This window comes from Siniperca chuatsi, linkage group LG7, assembly GCF_020085105.1.
Source record: "Siniperca chuatsi isolate FFG_IHB_CAS linkage group LG7, ASM2008510v1, whole genome shotgun sequence".
NCBI lineage: Eukaryota > Metazoa > Chordata > Actinopteri > Centrarchiformes > Sinipercidae > Siniperca > Siniperca chuatsi.
In genome coordinates this window covers 27,876,866-27,898,481 of record NC_058048.1, presented here as the reverse complement: position 1 = coordinate 27,898,481, position 21,616 = coordinate 27,876,866, and the positions used below count along the sequence as shown (strand labels likewise).

The 21,616-nt window shown below is 40.3% G+C and overlaps 2 protein-coding genes across 2 annotated transcripts; both read right to left on the bottom strand.

The window, feature by feature from the left end:
* Positions 1-82: 82 nt before the first annotated feature.
* LOC122879111 (zinc finger protein 729-like) lies at positions 83-16,840 on the bottom strand. The gene is made up of 12 exons (XM_044202834.1): positions 16,619-16,840; positions 15,202-15,541; positions 13,639-13,719; positions 11,901-13,372; positions 9,452-9,616; positions 7,222-7,320; positions 6,020-6,236; positions 5,139-5,209; positions 4,193-4,318; positions 3,562-3,838; positions 2,551-3,296; positions 83-1,634 (listed from the first exon to the last, which is right to left on the bottom strand). The coding sequence occupies exons 1-12, from the start codon at positions 16,745-16,747 to the stop codon at positions 1,368-1,370; spliced, it is 3,990 nt and encodes a 1,329-aa protein (XP_044058769.1). The 5' UTR covers positions 16,748-16,840; the 3' UTR covers positions 83-1,367.
* Positions 16,841-16,878: 38 nt separating this feature from the next.
* LOC122878599 (oocyte zinc finger protein XlCOF6-like) lies at positions 16,879-21,594 on the bottom strand. Its single transcript, XM_044201534.1, has 4 exons — positions 20,950-21,594; positions 20,055-20,434; positions 19,622-19,691; positions 16,879-19,461 (listed from the first exon to the last, which is right to left on the bottom strand). Exons 1-4 carry the CDS (start codon positions 21,365-21,367, stop codon positions 17,867-17,869), a joined length of 2,463 nt encoding a protein of 820 aa, XP_044057469.1. The 5' UTR covers positions 21,368-21,594; the 3' UTR covers positions 16,879-17,866.
* Between the last annotated feature and the right edge of the window lie 22 nt (positions 21,595-21,616).

Sequence of the window (21,616 nt, the reverse complement as noted above, 5' to 3'; positions counted from 1 at the left end):
GCCGTTTATGAATTTTGACAGTATACCAATCAAAAAGAGACATCATAAAAGTCAATAAAAGAAAAAAGAAAAACTCAAAAGATTTCAATTTCAATGTTTATCAGTTTGACTCACAGTCACAAAGTTGAGATACAACAAATAAACACTAAAGAAAAGTTACAGATGAAACATTCTTATAAAATTGTTTTTTCGGTATTGTTCTCAGTCAGTACATCCACTCTTCTCAAGCACACAAGGCAACTTCGTTTCCAAAAACTCCAAACTTCCAAAACAGTTGTATTTTATATATCTATTGGAGATCATCATCTGTTTGGGAAAAACACAGGAAAGCACTCTTCAAGTCGGTTAAACCATTATAAATATCTGTCTTACAACTTACATAGGGTTGTTTAACAATCCTGAAAAAAGCTGCGTACAATAAAATCAGTCAGTCACACTTTTATAGTCTTAGATTTTACTGCTTAGATCTGGGATATAATTTAACAGCTGCCAGCAAAATGCTGATAAATTTAATTGTGAATTAAATTTAAGATTGTTTGTGCTACTGGGACTAAGGACAAAATGAAAATCGCTTGTAAACTTTTACAAGCCATCTATTTGTCACATTGGTCACTGAGTCAAAAAATTAATTTAAAGGGAGACAGTTTAAGTATTTTTAGATATCTAGACAGCTGATCTTTCATGAGGAGTCTGTTCATATAATTGTAGTGTTAACAAGTCTAACTGTTGGCTTTTCGTTGTAATACTCAGATGCAAATCATATTGGCTGATTTTATATCAGTCCTTCTGTATAACAAGCGTAAAAAAGTTAGGAAGTGGACTAATTTTCTTAAACTTTCATCCAGACTTTTCTGACATTTGCCAGCAAACTCCATTTACAAATGCATCCAGATAAAGAACTTAAAGGCTCTCTGTACATGCAGGTTCCTCCAGTGATACCATGATACTTTGGAAATGCTCATTTTCACAGATAAATGCTGCATTTTGTCTTTCCTGTGTCCATGTTTTCAGTTTAGGGTAAAACCACTGTTTTCTGTCATTTACCAGCAGTTCTTTCTTACATGATCTTGGGATTGTTACTGTATGTGCACTATTTAAAATGTTTTTCGAGTACCTTATTCAAGCTGTCATACCTGTTTAACTCACTGCAAGTCTGCCTGGAAAACAGTGTCAGGTAAATGCATTGACCATGACAGTGTACACAGTAACAGTCTCCGCCTTTTCCGCTCATATAAAAGGTTGTTAATATATTTGTTCACTCATCTGAACTCCACGCTGCATCCATCCCCACCACTTTCCTTGCGGATAGCTTTGCAGTGAAACAAAACAAATCTGGAAAAGGTCAGGTGTCTCATCACAGTTTAGCTTCAGACATAGAAACACTTGTGGTCCTTCAGGTTCCTCAGGTAGGAGAAACTCTTCCCACACTTGTCGCACATAAACTGTTTCTCCCCGGTGTGTATCTGCTGGTGGGCTTTCAGGCTGTTGCCCTGGTTGAAGCTGCGTCCGCATGTGTCGCAGCTGAACGGCTTCTCCCCAGTGTGGATACGCTGGTGTCTGTTCAGGTTGCCCGTGTTGCTAAAACACTTCCCACATGTGTCGCAGCTGAACGGTTTCTCTCCTGTGTGGACAACCTTTGGAGAGGAAGGTTAAAAGAAAAACTGATGTACGATACAATTGTAAAGTCTTGTATAAAGATTTACACCAAATTGGGCCTTTCATATTCTCATCCTAAACCTCTTACTTTTTTCTGAGGTTTGCTCGCACAAGTGCTCCAAGTCAGATCCAAACTCTCTTAACCGCCCAAATTTGTCCCCGTTTGAGCTAAAGTTTCATTCATAAAAATGTCACCAAATAGTAAAAAGAATAGTTTCGCACCACAGAGCTTCAGCTGTGTCAGTATAGTGGTATTACAGGACCTGAAATAATTAGAAAATATTAATAGTACAGCTGTCAATGACGTGTTATCAGAGCAGCGCTGTACTGTAGCATAAAGAGGGAATGATTTAACAGGAGGTTAGACTTTAAATAGCATCTTTCAAAAGCAAATTGGTCCATGAGTAGGTGAGGCCGGGTGCAAAAGAGTTTGTTTTGCTCGTGTTGACGTAAAACTTGGTTTACCAAAAGGGTCAATTTTAGTGTGTTTTTATTCCTAATTATACAACCAGCATCACTACTTAAATGTGACAGGAAGTGTTCTCTGTTGCACCTGTAACCACACAGAAGAGCAATGTCACTACTGAGTACAGCCTGAGTTAAGCTACTCTTTAACAAATGCATAAACCAAAGTAATTATATTTGAGGTTTTTGATGAAATTGCTAATGCCTCTGTGTCATCTTATCAGGTCGGTGAGCTCTCCTTTTTTATTCTATAGCACCATAAAAGATCCGTTGGGGTGGACATGGTTTTTACTAATTACTAACAACTAACTAACCTTATTTTTGAGCTGCTCAAACATGGATGTTGCTACAAATCAGCAACATATTTTTGTTTTTATGGGAATATCTTGAATCTGTCCATTACAAAAACAATAATGAATACAAACCTACCTGATGTGATTTAAGGCTGCTGTGCTGTGTAAACATGCGCCCGCAGATGTCGCAGGAGAAGGGCCTCTCACCGCTGTGCGTCTTCAGGTGAATCTTCAGGTAACTGGACGACTTGAAACTCTTCCCGCAGAGCCCGCAGCTGTGAGGCCTGTCCACCGTGTGGTGCTGCTGGTGTGAACGCAGGTCGGTGATGGAGCTGAGCCGCCGGCCACAGAGCACGCACGTACACGGAATAGTCGCAGCATGCGTCTGGAGGTGTTTGCGAAGCGAGTCCACACAGGCCACCGTGGTGCCGCACGCTACGCATGCCAGCGAGTTCTCGCCTGAGTGAGAGGTCTTCTGGTGCATCTTCAAGGCACTTTTCTGGATGAAACATTTGCCACAGGTCTCGCAGCTGAAGGGACGCTCACCAGTGTGTATCCGCTGATGGCCTTTCAGAGTGTCAGCCTGATTGAAGCTCTTGCCACAAGTCTCGCACCTGAACGGCTTTTCCCCCGTGTGAATGCGCAGGTGGCGCTGCAGGTTACCTTGTATTGTGAAGCTTTTGTTGCAGTACTGGCAGTTATAGGCCCGCTCTCCCGTGTGGACCATCTGATGCATTTTCAGGCCGTGGGCTCGGTAGAAGCTCTTACCGCACTGATCACAGCGAAACGGCCGGACCTCAGCGTGGAGACGCTGGTGGTTCCTCAGGAGCTGCTTCAGGGTGAAACCCTTCCCACAAACATCACAGGTGTGTGGTCTCTCACCTGTATATGGAAGCAATGAGTATTGTAAGAATATGGCATAATCAAAGCCTCCAGATTAATGCTAATGTCGCTGTGTCTGCTGGATGTGTAAATAGTTTCCTGTGTATGTTAATATGGATTCTTAACCATAGTTCACCATAACAACTTTTTAAGGCAATAACATGTCTGGGCTGTTGGTTTGTCAGCTTCTTGCGGTGTCCTTATGCCTCTCGTACTGTATTATCACAGATTTTGTGAGAAATCTAACACAATGCTGAACACTCACCTGTATGAAGCAGCATGTGTGCATTGAGGCTTCGCTGGAACGAAAAGCCTCTGCCACACTGAGAGCAGTGGAAGGGCTTCTCGGCGTTCGCCCCGTGGACGGCCTGGTGGGCTTTGAGCTGCAGCAGCTTGGTGAAGGTTTTCCTGCAGTGTTTGCAGCTCAGAGGCTGACTCTGACTCTCCTTCTTCGCGCGACCTCGTTGAGACTTGGGCTTTACAACACGTTTAGGTCTGGTGGCGAATCCTGGGTCACCGTCATCTGGATCTTCTGGCTCCAACTAACAGAAAAATTGTACAAATTGTTGATTAATTTCCTTTAACCCACTATTTATTTTCTTGCTTTTGGCCAATGGTCTTGGTGGGCTGATGCTGATCCCAGCATACACTGGCCAGAAGGCAGACATCTCCATCAACAGGTGTAGTTCATTAACACAAACTGGCCTTAACACATAGGGGTAATTTTAATCGTATTATGAAAAGACATGCAGACCATGTGTGCATGTTACATTCTTTACATAATAAAGGAGCGCAAACAGGCAAAAAAAAAAAAGCAATAAAAACGATATGAACATTACAGACAAGAGATAAACAGACAAACAACACAAAATGAATGAGGTATTCCTGAAATCAACCTGGTAGTCTGGGTCGTCACCATCGTCCTGGCCCGGGTCATCTCTGTACTGACCGGAATCAGAGGACGCCTGGTCAGCGAACGCCTCCAGTCCTTCCTCCTTTATTATCACAGGTTGGACACTGTCCTGAGGGGAAGAGAGAGTATGGACCGATTTAAGAGTCATAACACAGACGACACAAGGTCTGGGTGGCCTAGAGAACTAAAAATAAAAAGTCTCCCAGTCCACATAATTTTGTGTCTAGGTGTGTTTTTCATGGTTCAGTCCTGGACCCTTAATTCCAATTAGGGGAAACCTTAATGCTACAGCATACAATGGTAGTTTAGACAATAGTGTGCTCCCAACTTTGTGGCAACAGTTTGGGGAAATCCCTTTTTCTGTATCAACATGACAATGCCCTCGTGCACAAAGCCAGCTCCATAAAGAACCTGACTGGCCTGCACAGAGCTCTGACCTCAACCTCGTCCACCACCTTTGGGATGAACTGGAACGCCGACTGTGAGCCAGACCTGATCACCCAACATCAGCGTTGGACCTCACAAATGCTCTTGTGGCTGAATCGGAGCAAATCCCCGCAGCCAGGTTCTGAAATCTTGTTCCTTCGCTGAAGGGTGGAGGCTGGTATAGCAGCAGATTAATGCGTTCAACAGTCATATTTGGGTGTAATGGTCAGGTATCCGCATACTTTTGGCCATATAGTTTTCCAATAAAAGACAATACAAAAACTTAATAAACAACTTACATCTCATTATTTGACATTTGGTATTTTAGTTGGCCGTATTTCTTTAGAAATCCATCCTATTTGCGCTCTCTGCTTCATGATTAAAAAGTCCGAACGTAGTGTGAGGAAGAGAACAGGAAGTGGGAAAGAGAGACCAGTATAAAACCCAGTTCAACCTCAACAAAAGATGTCAGATCATCTACATAAGACAAGAGAAGATTTTACCTCATAAGTTCTGCCTTTCCACAGGTGAATTATAGGCGATCTCTTCACTCCAGCATCACCACTAGCCACGACTGTAAAAATTCAAAAAGCTGTTTATAAGAAAGCTAAGTGGCAATAAAAACACAAGACAATTAAGTTGAATCTACGTTGAATTTTGATTCAAATTAACTTTAAGTGCTGATGTTTTGATAAACAAAAACAAATATAGTTACTGTTCCTCATATTTGTACAGTGGTGGAAGAAGTATTCAGATCTTTTATTTAAGTAAAAGTAGTAACACCACAGTGTAACAAATACTCTGTTACAAGTTAAAGTCCTGCATTTAAAATCTTAAGTGAAAGTACAAAAGTATTCATCAAACTTCACTTAAAGTGCCAAAAGTAAAAGTACTCATTATGCAGAACGGCCCATTTCAGAATCATATATATTATATTACTGGATTATAATAAGTGATGCATTAACTTTAGCTGCCCAGCAGTATATAAAGTTATTATAATTAGCTCCACCTTTACCAGCTGCAACATTAAACTAAAGTATAAAATAAATGTAGGAGTAAAAAGTACAATATTTGCCTCCAAAATGTAGTGGAGTAGAAGTATAAAGTAGCATGAAGGACTCAAGTGAAGTACAAGTACCTCAAAAGTGTACTTAAGTACAGTACTTGAGTAAATGTACTTAGTTATATGCCACCGCTGCACGGCAGAACGACAGTTTCCCTCCTCATTATTGCCAACATGTACAAAAGTTACTTGCTATTTTTCTAATCAAAGGTGACGTGTTAAATACCAACATGTGTCATAATATAATGTAAGCGACACAACCAGTTCTCCACTCGATATCTGACTAAGAAAAACAACACAGTGAAAGGATAAACTCGTCACCTCTGCGATACTTCCTCCCCGAGCGCTGGCTCTGGACGGTCTCTCCTTCTGCTCCGTTGGCCGGAGCCCTCCTGCCCTCCTTCGGTCCGCTGCCTCCCTCCGTCAGCTCCTCCGCTTCCTTCTGGCCTCCGCTGCCGTCCAGCACCAGCTTCAGCTCCGTCTCTGCCACCTCCAGTCTCCTCTTCAGGTCCTCAATCTCCGCAACACCCTGTCTCACCTACAGAAGGAGGACAAACCTAAGCTTTTTAAATAGAAATCATGACAAATGCAGAATTTGACGATTTCTTAGTTATGTGGCTTTCCAGTGAGATGATATAAATCTCTGAAACGTCGGAGGTTTTGTTTGTACGGCGGTTTTCCTAACATTTTGAACTGCTACTATGTTTTGTTTTTATTGTAAACTTTCTCGAGCAAGCTGAAACATCTCTAACCAGAAATGTTGAAACATTATGACTCTGTGAAGTGCTACTTCAGTGACTGTTTCAACATGCAACATGCTGCTCATTATTTAGCCTTGAACTTATTTTGAAGTAATAAAGAAACTAATCAATTAACTAACTAATTCAACAGTTTCTTCTCACATGTTTGTGCATCACAGTATTTCTTCTTGGTATCGGCCAGATTGACCAACACCGTGGAACATCTAGTGCTAAAACAATCAGACGATTAATCGATTAGTCATTCAACAGAAAATTAATTTTGATAATCGATTAATCTAAAATCTAAAAATGTGCTGGTTCCAGCTTCTCAAATGTCAGAATTCACATTACAGTGACAATTTTGGCTTTTGGTCGTAAGAAATAAGCAATTTGAAGGACTTTAGGAAATTGTGATGGAAATCTTTATATTATGGAGCAAACGATTGAGCGATTGATCGAGAAAATGATAAGATAATGAAAATAATCGTTAGTTGCAGCACTACGACCTCTTCATCAAAGGTCTATAAAGGAAGAAATAAGTTCTACGAATGTTGCCGAAATTCCTTCTTTCACAGATTAATTGATTTCCCTGCAGAACATATGGTACCATATGCCATATATCATATAAGTGCTGAACAGAGAGACTAAATGTGAAAATGTTACTGCACATGTACAGATACGTTACAAACATGAATTAGAAACTAACTTCATCGGGAAAACATGCTGTAATAAGATCCTGATAACACTGCAACACAAATATACCAACGCAGTTAAGTGACGTACTTCTAACCGCAGCAGAGAAGAACATTCATGGAAAAGTTGGCAGATCTTCTCCACGGCTTCTCGAGCCAGAGACGTCACGAAGACGCTGAACTGGATCACCTGACGGGAACAACACAGATCACCATTAGAGGCAGATACACACTAAATAAATACTTGAGAGTAATACTTGTAAAAACAGCAAGAATATAATATAATGAAATGATCACAAGGAAATGATGCAATAACACAATATTGTGATTATCTTGTGCCTGTTTTCTCACTATGAGCCCATTTAGGACTATTATTCTTACTATAGCTTATAACTATATTAAAGGTACATTAATTTGTAATTGTTTTATCAATTTAAGAAAAACATACTAAATCTCTGCTAGTTACAACTTAACAAATGTCAAGAGTTGCTCCCTTTTCTGTTTCATATGATTATAAATGGAATATCTGGCTATTTTACACACCGTTTACACACAATTATAAGACAGTACTATGGGATTTTTAATAACTTAATGGCGTAATGAGACACTGCGTAGACTGTTAAATGACAAACATGAAGTTAGATGATGAATAAGAGTCCTTCTTTACAACAATCGCACTAATTGTCCCTGTGGGAATACAATATATTACACAATTCAGATCCATTATGTAAAAATAATAATACCACAGTGTACAAATACACTTATGTGAAAGACCAACATTCAGTACTTAAGCAAAAGTACTATTAGTACTATCAGCAAAATGTAAGTACTTTTGATACTTTGCAGCATTATGCAGAAAGTCCCCTTTCAGTTTGTTATATTATTGTATTATACTGTAGAATCCGTGTTATTAATGATGAATGAACATGTAAACAGCATTTTAATGTTGCTGCTGGTGGAGCTAGCTTCGTGTACTGTTGGGTAATTTAATCTATATCAATGCATCATATTTTATGGAGCTAAAACTACGTTCTGATAAATTGAATAGTCGATCAAGAGTAAATTAAGTCATTTATGAAGAAAAAATTAGCTGTTTCTAGCTTCTCAAATGTGAGGAATTTGTATAACATTATAAAGTGAATATCAATTTGAAGAGGCGAACTTGGGCTCTAATCAATTTTAGACTAAACAATTAACTGATTCATAAAAAATAACACGCATTACTCTGCAAAGTAACTGCAGCTGTCAGTGGAGTAAAAGTAGAAGTATAAAGTAGCATAAAGTACTATAAAGTAGCAGGTAAAGTACTACCTCAAAATCAGACTTACGTACAGTACTTGAATAAATATACACAGTTGCTTGCAACCAATAGTTATACTATATGCTATAATTAGCTATATTGTCATTATGATCACAATAGCTATAATGAGTGGGAGAAGAAGTACTCAGATATTTTACATAAGTAAAAGTAGTAATACCACAGTGTAAAAATACTCTGTTACAAGTTAAAGTCTCGCATTCAAAACTTTACTTAAGTAAAACAACAAAAGTATTAGCATCAAAATATACTTAAAGTACTCATTATGCAGAATGGCCCATTTCAGAATCATATACATTATATTACTGGATTATAATTATTATTATTAATGTGTGCTTCACTTTAATGTTGCAGCTGGTAAAGGTGCTGCTAATTTTTAAATAACTTTATATACTGCTAAGTAGCTTAACCTATAATAATATATCATATGTTATTAGTTATAAAGTATTAGATTTATATTTTGTATTAATAATCCGCAAAGTTAACTAGTAACTAAATTATCAAATAAATGTGGTGGAGTAAAAAGTACATTTAGTCTCTGAGATGCAGCAGAAGTATAAAGTAGCAGAAAATGTTAATACTCAAGTAAAGTACCTCAAAACTGTACTTAATCGCTATAACTGTAAAATGATAACTGATTAATTGATCCTGCAGGTGACGTTCACGTTGGGTGACGCGTCTGTAGACATACAGCACATAGATAGGCCTGCTCTCAAAATGGCGATCAAAGATGGATTCTTCTCTGTTGTTGTGCTACTTTGATCAACCAGACCTACATGTTTACGTTTAATTTAACCTGAATAAACGGCGCAGCGGCCCGGCAGCGAGTGCTTATTTGCGTTTAGTCGTTGGACGCTAACTAAAGCAGCTAGCTAGCTCTTCTATTTCTATGATCAGCTGGTTGTTTAGACGCCAGTTAAGGAGGCAGCAACAACACGGGAGAGGAGGATGTTTAAGCGACACCGAAAACAACAAACCGTTACCAGCAACAGCCTAAACGTACCTGCCCGTCCGAGGACCCAGGTGTGTTTTCAGTCGTACATGATGAGACTTCTGGATGTTTTGAATCGGAACCGCCCATAACTTTGGACATTTCTGTCACAGTCGCATTGACCATTATATCCAAAATGGCGCCCACCTGCGCCTCCAGATCTGACATTTCTGACAAACGTCAGCTATAAATGTTTCGGTTCTATAATCTTATAATGAAACAAATAGCTTTTGGTGCTACAGCGTCGTTATGGTGAATAAAACTCGTTCCACGCTCACAAACACGGATCTTCCTCTTCCCAGTTCACGTTCTTCAAAATAAAAGCACGCATACTTACTACTATACGGTTCTATTCATTCACTCCTTCAGGCAAAGATAGGGAAATGAGGAATTAATCTTTGTAAATATGACCACGAATTTCACATGTAAATACCACATCAATATAAGTGGTAGAATAAGTACATGTAAGTATGCAATTTCTAAATTGTTTTATTTTAAAATGTTTAACTGGAAGTGTTAGTATGGCATTGTGTCTGCCTTGACACTGGTGAAGTTCACGGCTGACATGAATGTATTTAGAAACATGTGTTTGCTGCCCTCCAGTGGCCACAGTGCGGAACTGCAACGCTAACTTTGTGGCACACTGGCAGCACAATCAATATGGTTCAATTATTAATAGTGTGATTATTAGAAATATCATCAACACCAGTATTGATAAATTAGTAAAAAGTTGTTTTAATGATTTTTTTTTTGCTCTGGAGATCATGCTAGTTTACATGACTGTGTAGAATCGTGGGTGTTTACTGCCCTCCAGTGTTCACATTGAAGAACTACATCAATGCAACACGTGTCAAGTCAGACAAGATAGCATAGGGAGACTTCCGGTAAATTCTTTCAAAATAAATCTAACTGGCCAAATCGATGGAATGTCAAATTAGATTCGGCTTTATTGGCCAAGTTTGTGTCCGCATACAAGAAATCTGACTTTGTTTTTCATTGCTCTCAATGTATTTACACAGAAATAGACATAAATGAATTGGCAGAAATGAACATGAAATGATCAAGTGCATTGTTCTCTAGTGGTCCCAGTCAAAAACTACAGTTTTCTTCAGTTGGTATAATGGAGAAATTAATTATTATTATTATTCTTATTATTATTTCGAGGCATCATGTATTAGTCTTATTTGTAATAATGTTAATAGTGTATGTAGTAACATAGTCCTTGTTATTAAACGATATGAAGCATTCAAACAAAGCCCTGCTTTATATGCTAACTTTTTGAATGTTGTGTTGTCTCTTGATTAATTTATTTCATCTGAAATATAAAGTTGCTTCTGCCGTGACTCTGGCGGTGCATTTAGAAACATGAGGGTTTGCTGCCCCCCAGTGGTCACAGTGAGGAACTGCAACACTACAATCCATTTGTGGCTAACATTGTTTATCAGCACAAACGATGTTAATGTCAACGTGTATATATGATTATTTGTGTAATTATTACAAATATAAACGATAACGTCTGTAGTATTGAAAAACATTAATAAAGGGTTGTTTTAATAATAATTTTTCTGGTCTGGAGATCATGTTCTTCACTGCCCCCCAGTGGTCATAGTGAGGAACTACACCAACGCAAAAGGTCAAGTCAGACATGATAACATAAGAATACTTCCGGCACTTTCAAAATAAACGTAAGTGCCCAAAATATAAAAAAATCTGAAATTATTAACAGAAATTATCACAATGCTAATTGCTCTCTATTGGTCACAGTTAGAGACTATAATTCAACATTCTTCAACAAGAATATTGGAGGAATTTACTCTCATTGTTCTTTTGACGTGTAACATCCAACACATTTATTCAAACTTGTTTAACAAAAATGGCTCTCTGGTTTGTTTATCAAGTGAAGTGTGAAGTGTCATCACCTGGACAGCTGTTCAGGTAAATCATTTCCTCGAAATTAATAGAAAAATCTCTGGATTGACGAGAATCACGAGAATTTTAGTTTTATTCAGACATTTATTTTACTGCGCGTTGCTGTTTTGAACGTATCATGAAATATAATCCAATACTGAAGAAAACAACCTAGTTGAGGACACTTGAAAGTTTACAATTACACATTTGAATCTTGTGGCCAGAGTTTAGTTACAACTCGCATAATGATCAACATAACGTTTTTAAAGCCGTCTCTTTAGGCAGAATTAATGAGAAAATCCCATCTGACAATCACGTAATTCAGCTAACAATGCAGCTTTCTTCTGTTATTGGATGTGTAGTTGGTGGTCTAGTTTTAGTTCTACATCACTTCCTGTTTTGGTTCTCGTTAAAGGTCTGTGCAGCTGTATTGTCTTTATTTCACATATCCAATAAATTTCAGGACTGTGTGTTTTGTCCTGACAGGAAATAACAATTTAAGATCGACCACAGGTGAGTCTCCTACTGCAGTGCGGCTTTGTGCTCAGTTTCAGGAAGTAGCGAGTGTGCTCCCCAACATTTTCTGGTATTTCTCAGAACAGTTGTGTCTCTTGAGCAGCCTTGAGTCTGAAAATCCAAGTCCACAGCTGCTGCAGGAATACGGTCTCTCTCCCGTGTGGACCTGCATGTGAAACTTCACGTGTCCGAGTTGCCTGAACCTCACTCCACAAACTTCACACTCGTAGGGCTTCTCCCCCGTGTGGATCCGCAAGTGTCTGAGGTAGTTGGTGTAGATCCTGAAGGCCTTGCCGCACTGCTCGCATTTATGTGGTTTCTCTCCAGAGTGCTGCAGTTTGTGGGACTTCAGAGCCTGAAGGATGATGAACCTCTTCCCACACACGTCACAACCGAACGGCCGTTCTCCCGAGTGGATCCGTTGATGGTAGTCGTACGTGGCTTTGTAGAAAAAAGACTTCCCACATGTGTCGCAGTTGTATTGCATCTGACCTGTGTGAATGAGCTCGTGTCTTTTCAGCGAACCCGCGGTGTCAAAGCTCTTGCGGCAGGTCTTGCAGCTGAACGGCGTCACATCTACTGTTGTTCTGTCCCGTCGATAGATAACTCTGCGGTTGCCTCGCTCTCGGGTTCGTCTTCTGATGACCTGCCCCTGTGTCTCATCGTGAGTTACTTTCTGGTGTTTCTGCAGCTGGCAGTTGTAAAGAAAAGTCTTTCCACACAGGTCACACATGAATGACTTTGAGGCACCATGAAGAAGCATGTGTGCTTTCAGCTTGTTGTCCTGAATGAAGCTCTTCCCGCAGACTTTACATTTGAACGGTTTTTCACCTGTGTGGATACGAATGTGTCTCTTCAGGTTGTGCTGAAGGGTGAAGCCCGCTCCGCATGTCTCACATGTGAACATTTTCCCTCTGTGGACCGACTGGTGCGTCCTGAGCGACCTCCTCTTTATAAAAGCTTTGCCGCACACCGTGCACTTGTAAGGATGTTCACCAGTATGAATGCTTTTATGGCAATGCAGTGTGAACGCGTACCTGAAACTCTCCCCGCACTCTGAGCACTTGTGCGGCTTTTCAACAGTGTGCACGACCTGATGAGCCTGCAGGTTGTGTTTAGTCTTGAAGCCCTTCCCACAGGTGGAGCAGATGAACGGCCTCGTGTCTGTGTGTACGAGCTGATGAGTCTTCAGGTGCATTTTTGTTTTGAACGTCTTCTCGCAGAGCTGGCACTTGAAGGTAGCGAACTTCCTCTCCTCGTGCCGCAGCAGGTGGAACTCAAAAGTCGCCGTATTCCTGAACTTTCTCGGGCACTGGCTGCAGGCGAAAGGCCTCTGCTCTTTGTGAGTGTTCATGTGCTTCATCAGATGAAACTGCCGGTTGAAGCTCTTGTGACAGACGTCGCACACAAAGACCTTCCCTTTCCTCCTGACTTCTGCTTCCTGTGTGTTTTGGCCGTCAGTGTTTTTGGATTCTGCCGTGTTCGTTGTGGTACAATCGTCTGCCGTGTCTAGACAGGAGTGGAGAAGATAAAAGCCATCACGCACGTCCAGAGTAGAGTAACATCCAGTGTTGAGTTTCAGAAGCCACTGTTACCGCCAATAAGGAACTTCTCATCAATTACATGTCAAAACTTACATAATTACTGTTTACGACAAGAGTAAAAAATCAGGGTTACATTCTGAAGTCCCACACATCGCTGCCTTCACACTTTATTCAAATACGTTTACTATTTGTCTTTTTTCCAGTGCATTAATGTGGATTACTAAATCTCACCTTGTCTACTGGCTGGTGAGGACTCAGCTTCAGAGTTCACCTCCTTCGTTGCCTCTCCACCATCTGAGCAAGAGATTAATACTAAAGAATACAAACAAAGACACATTAGTCATTGCCGGAGTCAAACCAAAAATACTGTAAATGTTCGGTTCCCAGAAATGATAAACGCTCTCTGGGTCAAATTTTCCTCCAAAAACTAGATGGAAATAATATTTTCTGTTGCTGTGAAATCATAAAGTTTCACAGAATACATGTTTTCTATCAGGTCATCAGAAATTAAACTTCTCTTTTCTAAGAATAACAATAACGGCAGCCAATAAATGTGTCGCAATGTATCCTGTAAGTGCTTTAATGAGTTGTAATCCTGTGTAACTTATGGAAGAAATATGTATAATTTAAGGAAAACCCTAATGAGTTTTATAAAGTTTGAGGTAACCTGCTAGATTTTATGGGAGAATGATTAGTATTATTTTGTGCCCCTATGTTTTGAGAGTGTTTTTACTGTTGTTGATATATTTATCTTTGTGTTTTATTATTATTGTGACTCGGACACCCTATGAAACTTGCTTTTTTTGTGTGTTTGCTGTTCTTCTTTTTAAGTTAAAAAAAAGGATGATTTCAGAATCAGAAATACTTTATTGATCCCCGAGGGGAAACTCTTTTGTTACAGCAGCTCACCGTCACGTTAGTGCACACAGGAATAGAAGTACTAAGGAAATCAAAATATAATACATTATAATACAGGTCAGATAAATTAAGTACAAGTGGATATAAAGTATAAAATTAAAATAAGTGTAAGTACCAAAGTGGATTTAGAGGATGATAAGTATGTACGGTATAATACAATGTAATAATATAAGTAATAAGTAATAATGAGTGCTGTCAATATTGCCTGAACTCACAAACTTCTCTGCATCAAGTGTTTGTAAATATAAAGTATTTTTATTGTTGGACACTGGTGAGTGTGAGATTCAAAACAACTGTCCATCAGTGGTGGAAGAAGTATTCAGATCTTTTACTTAAAAAAACTAAACAAAAGTATTAGCATCAAAATATACTTAAAGTACCAAAAGTAAAAGTACTCTTTATGCAGAATGGCCCATTTATACATACATATATATACATATATATATATATACATATATATATATATATATTCTATTATTGGATTATAATTATTGATGCATTAATGTGTTCATCACTTTAAAGTTGCAGCTGGTAACGGTGAAGCTAATCTTAAGTACTTTATATAATGCTGGGTAGCGTAATCTATAATAATATATCATTATCGTTACTTGTTGATAATATTTTGTATTAAAAAGTACAGCATATCCCTCTGAAATGTAGTGGAGTAACATCAAGTAAAGTAAAAGTACCTAAATGGTATATTTATACGCTGTTAATGAGTAATATTCAGTGCATCCCAGAAGTTATTTTGTGTGTTTAAATGTGCAATTCTGAGGAACCCACACGTGTCTTGTCTACTTACCATTTTGCACCAAACACCCCAACTTTTAAAAGGTTAATATTTTGTGGTGTGTTTTTCCTATAATGGAAACTTACCAGCATCGTGTTCACTCTGCATCCCAGCAGCAGGCGATGATCCTGTGACTCCCTCTGTTAATTTCCCCGTCTTTCTTTTTAACTTCCCAAACGGCTTCAAGGTGAAGATCAACCCACTCTGCTCGAACAGGACCGGGCAGCCGTTCAGGACGTTTTCTCTCCACATTCTGGCATTTTCGAAGTTTCCAGTCACAGTCTTCAGCTCGCTCTCCAGCTGTCCCACTTTGGCCTTCAGAGTCTTGTTGTCGTTGTGCAGCGTTGAGCACAGATGGGAGAAAATGGCGTTGATCTTTCTCGTTGCCTCCCGTGCCAACATTTCCACAATGCCGTCCAAATCTGGCTGTGAGGATTAAAATAAAGCAGTCAGCACTATTTGTTACATAATATTATTAGATAAAAGTATCTGATGTTAGATGTATTCATGGTGGACACAAGTATCTGCTGTTAGTATTAGCTGCTCATGCACGAGCTGTCCCTAAAAGTGGTTTAAAGATTTAATATAAACTGGTGGTATAACTGCTGGAAGTATTTACAGAAAAATGTACTTGTGTGGAGTTAGTTTTAACCACTTTATATACAGTGGTTATATAGTTTAGGCCAGTGGTTCCCAATCGAGGGGCCCCTGCAAAGGGTCACCAGATAAATCTGAGGGGCTATGAGATGATTACTGGGAGAGGTTTTTTGGTAAAATATTGTATAATTAGACCTCTTTGCGCCTCAAATATGAAACCATGTGAGAAGTTTAGTGGTGAATCACTCTTAGGTGGAACTGCTAACAACTCTGCAAGTCACAAGCCAAAAAGGTCGAGAAGCTCTGGTTTAATCTCTAACAAAGTATTGTATTTTATATTTATGTTTTTTTTTAAATGTAAAACCTTAATCTGTAAAGTAACTAGCTGTCAGATAAATGTAGTGGAGGTACATATAATGTAGTATAAAGTAATGCTAGAATTTCATGGAAGTAAACGTACATAAATTACTTTGTCACTGTCCAGGGGAGAAAATGAAGGATGTCGGGATTTGCATGTTAAATTTGGTTCTTTTAATTATTAATACTCATTAACAGACGTGAGGCGGTAACGCACTCTGTTGTTTACCAGACGCCATTAATACAAAACAAGATCATTTAAAAACCCGTAACAAGAGCCGGCACCAATATTTATATGCCAACGTCCAGCTTATTAGGTACCAGAACTTAATTTTACCCCCCAGAACTTCTAGCTTTATGTTTTTAGCTAGCTGCTCTGTGATGACAGGCCGCCATCTTTATTTCGCTTGTCGTTACGCTGCCTCTCTTCTCGAGTTCATCCCGTCGGCTCCATCTCCCCCAACGAGTGTTTCTGACCCGCTGAACAGGCGTCAACGGTCAGCGACGTGTGTATGAACAGTACGTCAGTAATATAAACCGTTGACTCACCTTACGTCTCGTATTTGGCTCCTTTGTGGAATTTTCTTCTTTTGAATTTCTGATAACATCAACAGCGGTCTTAATGGCTGTCTCCATGATGGACTTTGTTTCTGAATAAAACACTAAGTTTTCTGACATTTTACCTTGAAGTTAACAGCTCACTCTTACAACAGCGCACAGAAATTGCAGGACAGTGAGCGCCATTGATTCCGGAAATGGAAGAACAGGGGTAAAAAAATCATATTTCAAAATAAAAGTCTTGACGTTGCTTCGATTGCAAATATTCTTTAATTACAATAACAAACGAAAAAAGTATATACAGTGCCATATTACACAGAACTGTACATTTGTAATATTACAATTTCAATTTTTTGTTTGAAAATAATTACATTTTAAATGGCATTCTATCGGATTATTATGAATTCACAAAACATAAATTAAAACAAAATAGTAAAAGAAATCTTTCAAAAAAACTAAAAATAAAATTGCCATTAAAAATAATTACCTTTATCTTCACTTTAATATCAACAGCTGGTGAACAGAAATAGGAGTTATTTTCAGTCCCAATACACGCCTTGAAAACAAGCTGGCATCTTTGCTGCATTTATTATCTTCAAAACATTTACAGAGGTATCTTACCTCAACACCTATTTTGGGTTTCACATGTGTAACTTTGTGGTTTTTAAATGGCCTCAATGTTTTATGAAAAGGTAAATAGTAGTATCTGTGTTTTCAATGTTTAACAGCTGAGGTTACCGAAACAAAAAGAAAAAACAGACTATAAATGCCACGAATAACGCTGCTAACCTCTGAATACTAACTGAGTAGAGCTGGAGCTACTTTTACTATCAATTACTGTATTAATTACTTTTAATTAATCCCTTAACTGTGGCATTTCAAGAGTAATGACAAGTGAGAGTTACCACAGCCCTGAAGAGTTAAAACTCCTTAGTTGACAAACAGCCAAAACAAAAGCCACCAGTTCATAATATGAAGACAAACAAGCATCCCTTTGCCACTGTGAAACTATCACAAGCAACTGTTTTGTATTTTACTTAATGATTGCCACAACTCACCATATTTGTTGTACCAGCTCTCAACAACAGATTATGAAGATGAAGTTATTTTTGTCAGTGTCACTTCTTGTTTTGCTTTGCAGTATTTTGAGCATAGAGCCACACACAAGTAATTTTGTTTCCCTTAACACAAACACGCCGCTGTTTGAGCCTTCTGGTGGGCGCCACAGCATCACATCGCCTATGAGCCGTCACAGCTGTGCTTCTTGAGCTGCCTTGAATCAGAGAAGCCCCGGCCACACTGCTGGCACGAGTAGAGCTTCTGCCCGGTGTGGACCTGCATGTGGGACTTGAGCTGATTTGACTGGTGGAACTTCCTGTGACAGTACAAACATTCAAATGGCTTCTCACCCGTGTGGATCCGCATGTGTCTGTAGAAGTTTCCGTCTGTTCTGAAGGCCTTGCCGCACTGGTCACACTTGTACGGTTTTTCACCAGTGTGAATCCGCTCGTGCTGCTTCAGACTACCGGCATGGAAGAATCTCTTCCCGCACACATCACAAACAAAGGGCTTCTCCCCCGAGTGGCTTCTCTGATGATAGCCGAAAGAGTATTTGTTATGAAAAGACTTCCCACATATGCTGCAGTTGAACTCCTTGTGCTCACTGTGGCCTCTTTCATGAAGTTTGAGAGAACATGCGGCGCTGAAACCTTTCAGACATATTTTGCAGCTGAATGGTTTAACCAACGGCTTGTTTCGCTTTCTAGTCTGGGAAAATCTTTGTGTGCCTTCCGTTTCCTCATTCCTGTCAGCATGCACGTATCTCTGATGTATCAGCAGCCTGCAGTTGAAGAGGAAGGTCTTCCCGCACAGATCACACATAAAAGGTTTTCTGGCACCGTGGATGAGCATGTGGGACTTCAGCTTGTTGTTGTCTGAGAAGCTCTTGCCACACGCCTGGCAGGTGAACGGCTTCTCTCCTGTGTGAATGCGAAGGTGCCTCTTGAGGTTGTTGTTCAGGCTGAACCTTGCTCCACATATGTGACAGGTGAACGGTTTCTCCCCAGTGTGGACTACGCTGTGTCTCTTCAAAGCAGTGCCAGTCCTGTAGGACCTGTTACACACAGTGCATATGAACGGAGTGACGCCTGTGTGTTTCCTCTTATGCACAGTCAGGGAGTGGGCATATTTGAAAGTCTCGTCGCACATTGTGCATTTGTATTTTTTGGCGTTTGTGTGAACCATCTGATGGAAGCGAAGGGTGTCTTTACTCTTAAACTCCTTCCCACATGTTGCACAGCTGAACGGTCTGTCTTCCGAGTGTACGGCCATGTGACATTTCAGCTGGACCGACGTCTTGACAGTCTTGTCACAAAGCTGGCACTTCAACATTTGCTTCCACTTCTCGTGGCGTAAGAGGTGGTTTTCCAGAGACTGCTGAATTCTGAATGTTTTCCCACACTGATCGCAGGCGAACGGCTTTGGTGGTTTCAACCGCTGGTGACGCTTGAGGTGATTCTGAAGCGACAGCTCTTTTCGGTACGATCTTTTACACTGAGGACAGGGGAAGGGCAAGGGGGCTTTACTTGCCTCATGACGCAAAAGGTGATTTTCCAGAGACTTCTTTTCAAGGAAACTTCTGCCGCACTGCTCACAAGGAAAAGGCTTGTTGTGGACCTTCATGTGCTTCTTCAATTCACCTTTCCAATGAAAACTGACGTTACAAAGCTCACAGGAGAACCGCTTCACTGTCCGCGACTCTGTCTTTTTTAGCCGTCTTCCCTGCACTCCACCTGACTTGATTTTTTTCTCTTCGGTGCTGTTTTCAGTGGAAACTGGAAATGGAGAGAAACAATTTAGAAAATTATTAGTCTATTATTATTTGATTATTTTACTTCGGTAGTTTTTGTATCCTCTACCTATCCAAGTTCCTTCTCCGACTTTAATGTTAAGTTCACATCCTGTAAAAAGAAACAGTCTGAAATCTAATCATACCGTCTTCAGTTTTAGAAGTTGCTCTCCTCATCCTCCTCGTTCTCCCTGAAGGTGCCTCTTCAACAGATTTCTGTGATGCAAAAGAAAATAATTTGAGTTTAAATTTTAAAAGATTTTTGCATACAATGACATGCCAAGACAGTGAAAGGTTTCCTAAACATTACGCTTCCTGTTTATATAGAAACATGGCACTAGAAACATTAGAGAATAATTTTTGCCCTTAAAGTAAACACTGTATCTCCACCAGGGTGGGAAATAAACACCACTGAGATGTATACAGACACTTTGACAGGTCCAAACCAGTGTCATCTGAAAGACTTTTTTTTTTTAAAACACAGAAAAATAGATCAGGCTTGAGATCTTTAAGACATTGTTGCAGACAAATCTAGATTAAATCTAGAGTTAAATCAAAAACAGCACAGAAACACCCAACCTTTTCCTGTGCTGAGTCGACACCACTGACGGTGCTGGAGTCTGGACTGGGGACGTCTTGAGGCGAGGCTGCTGGTTTGAGGACGAGCTGCGTTGTTCCCGTCGTTTCAGAGACAGCCGTCGTTGGTGCGGGGGGCTGGGTGACGACTTGGCTGGCACCCACCAACAGCACCGTGGGAGCGGCGCTGACTCTGCCAACAAACACCATCGGGGCTATTGCAGGTTGAGGGACAGTCGCAGATACAGCTGTGGAGCTGGGAATGGCTTCAGAGCTTCCTGCTGAAACCGGAGGAGGGTTTGAGGTGGATTCCTTCACAGCAACCAGGTTGGCAGCAGGTTTTGGGGCAGCAGGACTGGTGGAGACCGACAACACTGGTGCTCCTGTTTTGTGTCAAAGACACAGAGACATAATGTCACATCAACAGCATTTCATTAATTAATGTTCACCGTTAGAGCGGTGTAATGTGTTAACACAAGAAGCACTGGCTCATGAAACTAATTAACTGCCACACAGAAAAGACATCTGTATCTGAAGACATCGAGCATATGTAGCACAATGAGGAGCAAAATGTGCTGATTTGCTTAATTTCTCTGTAGAGTATCACTGTAAATTAAATTTCTTAGTGTCTGGGAAGCTGTAATGGGTATTTTCGCTATTTTCTAACATTTTGTAGACTTCTCAATTAATCCACAATTGACATACTAATCGATAATACAAATGTTAGTTGCGGCCTTAATGGCCTCTACTGAAAGCATCCTCATCTGCACACATAGTGTAAAGGCAAACTTTGTTGAGCCCCAAATCCTAACATTTCCTGCCAGCTCACTGTTGATGTTTTTAAACTCAACTGACATCATCAGGGTGATCGATCGGTTGATTGATGCCTCCCCCTCACCTATCACTGAGCCGTCCTGCAGCAGGATGTGGGTCGGGCCTCCGTGTGTCTTGTTGCTGCCATCACTGATGCTCTTCAGCTCCTTCTCCAGCTGCTCCATCTCTCTGCCCAGCTGACCCACTCTGGCCTCCAGCTCCTGCTCCAGCTGCCCGGCTTTCCTCTGCAGCACATCCTCCAGCTGCTCCACTTTGGCCCGCAGAGCCTCGTTCTCCTCAAACAGCTCCGAGGAGAACTCCGTGAACACTTTGTGGATCTGAACCACCAGACACTTCTCTATCTCCTGGACTTCCCCGAACTTCGCCTCCTCCCACACCGTGTTTGGCGCCTCTTTCGCCCAGACATCCCTGAAAACAGACACGATCGCCTGAATGGCGACTTCCACGATTGACGCGACTTCGCTGCCGAACCTCCCCTCCATCTTTCTTCTGTAAAATCAAAAACTCAGCCCGCTGTGTCCGCCAGTTCGCGGCGCATTTTTAAGCTAAAATAGTAACTTAATTCAGAATCAGTTGGACTTTAAACACAACAACTGTCTTTCTTCCGTGTAAAAGTAACGTTCGCTGTCCTACATGGCGGCTTGTGCGTTCCTGAAAAGATTCCGTGTTGCACATCCGCTTCCGGTGTCACGTCTCCATTTCAAAATAAAAGCTCCGAACACCACGCTAAA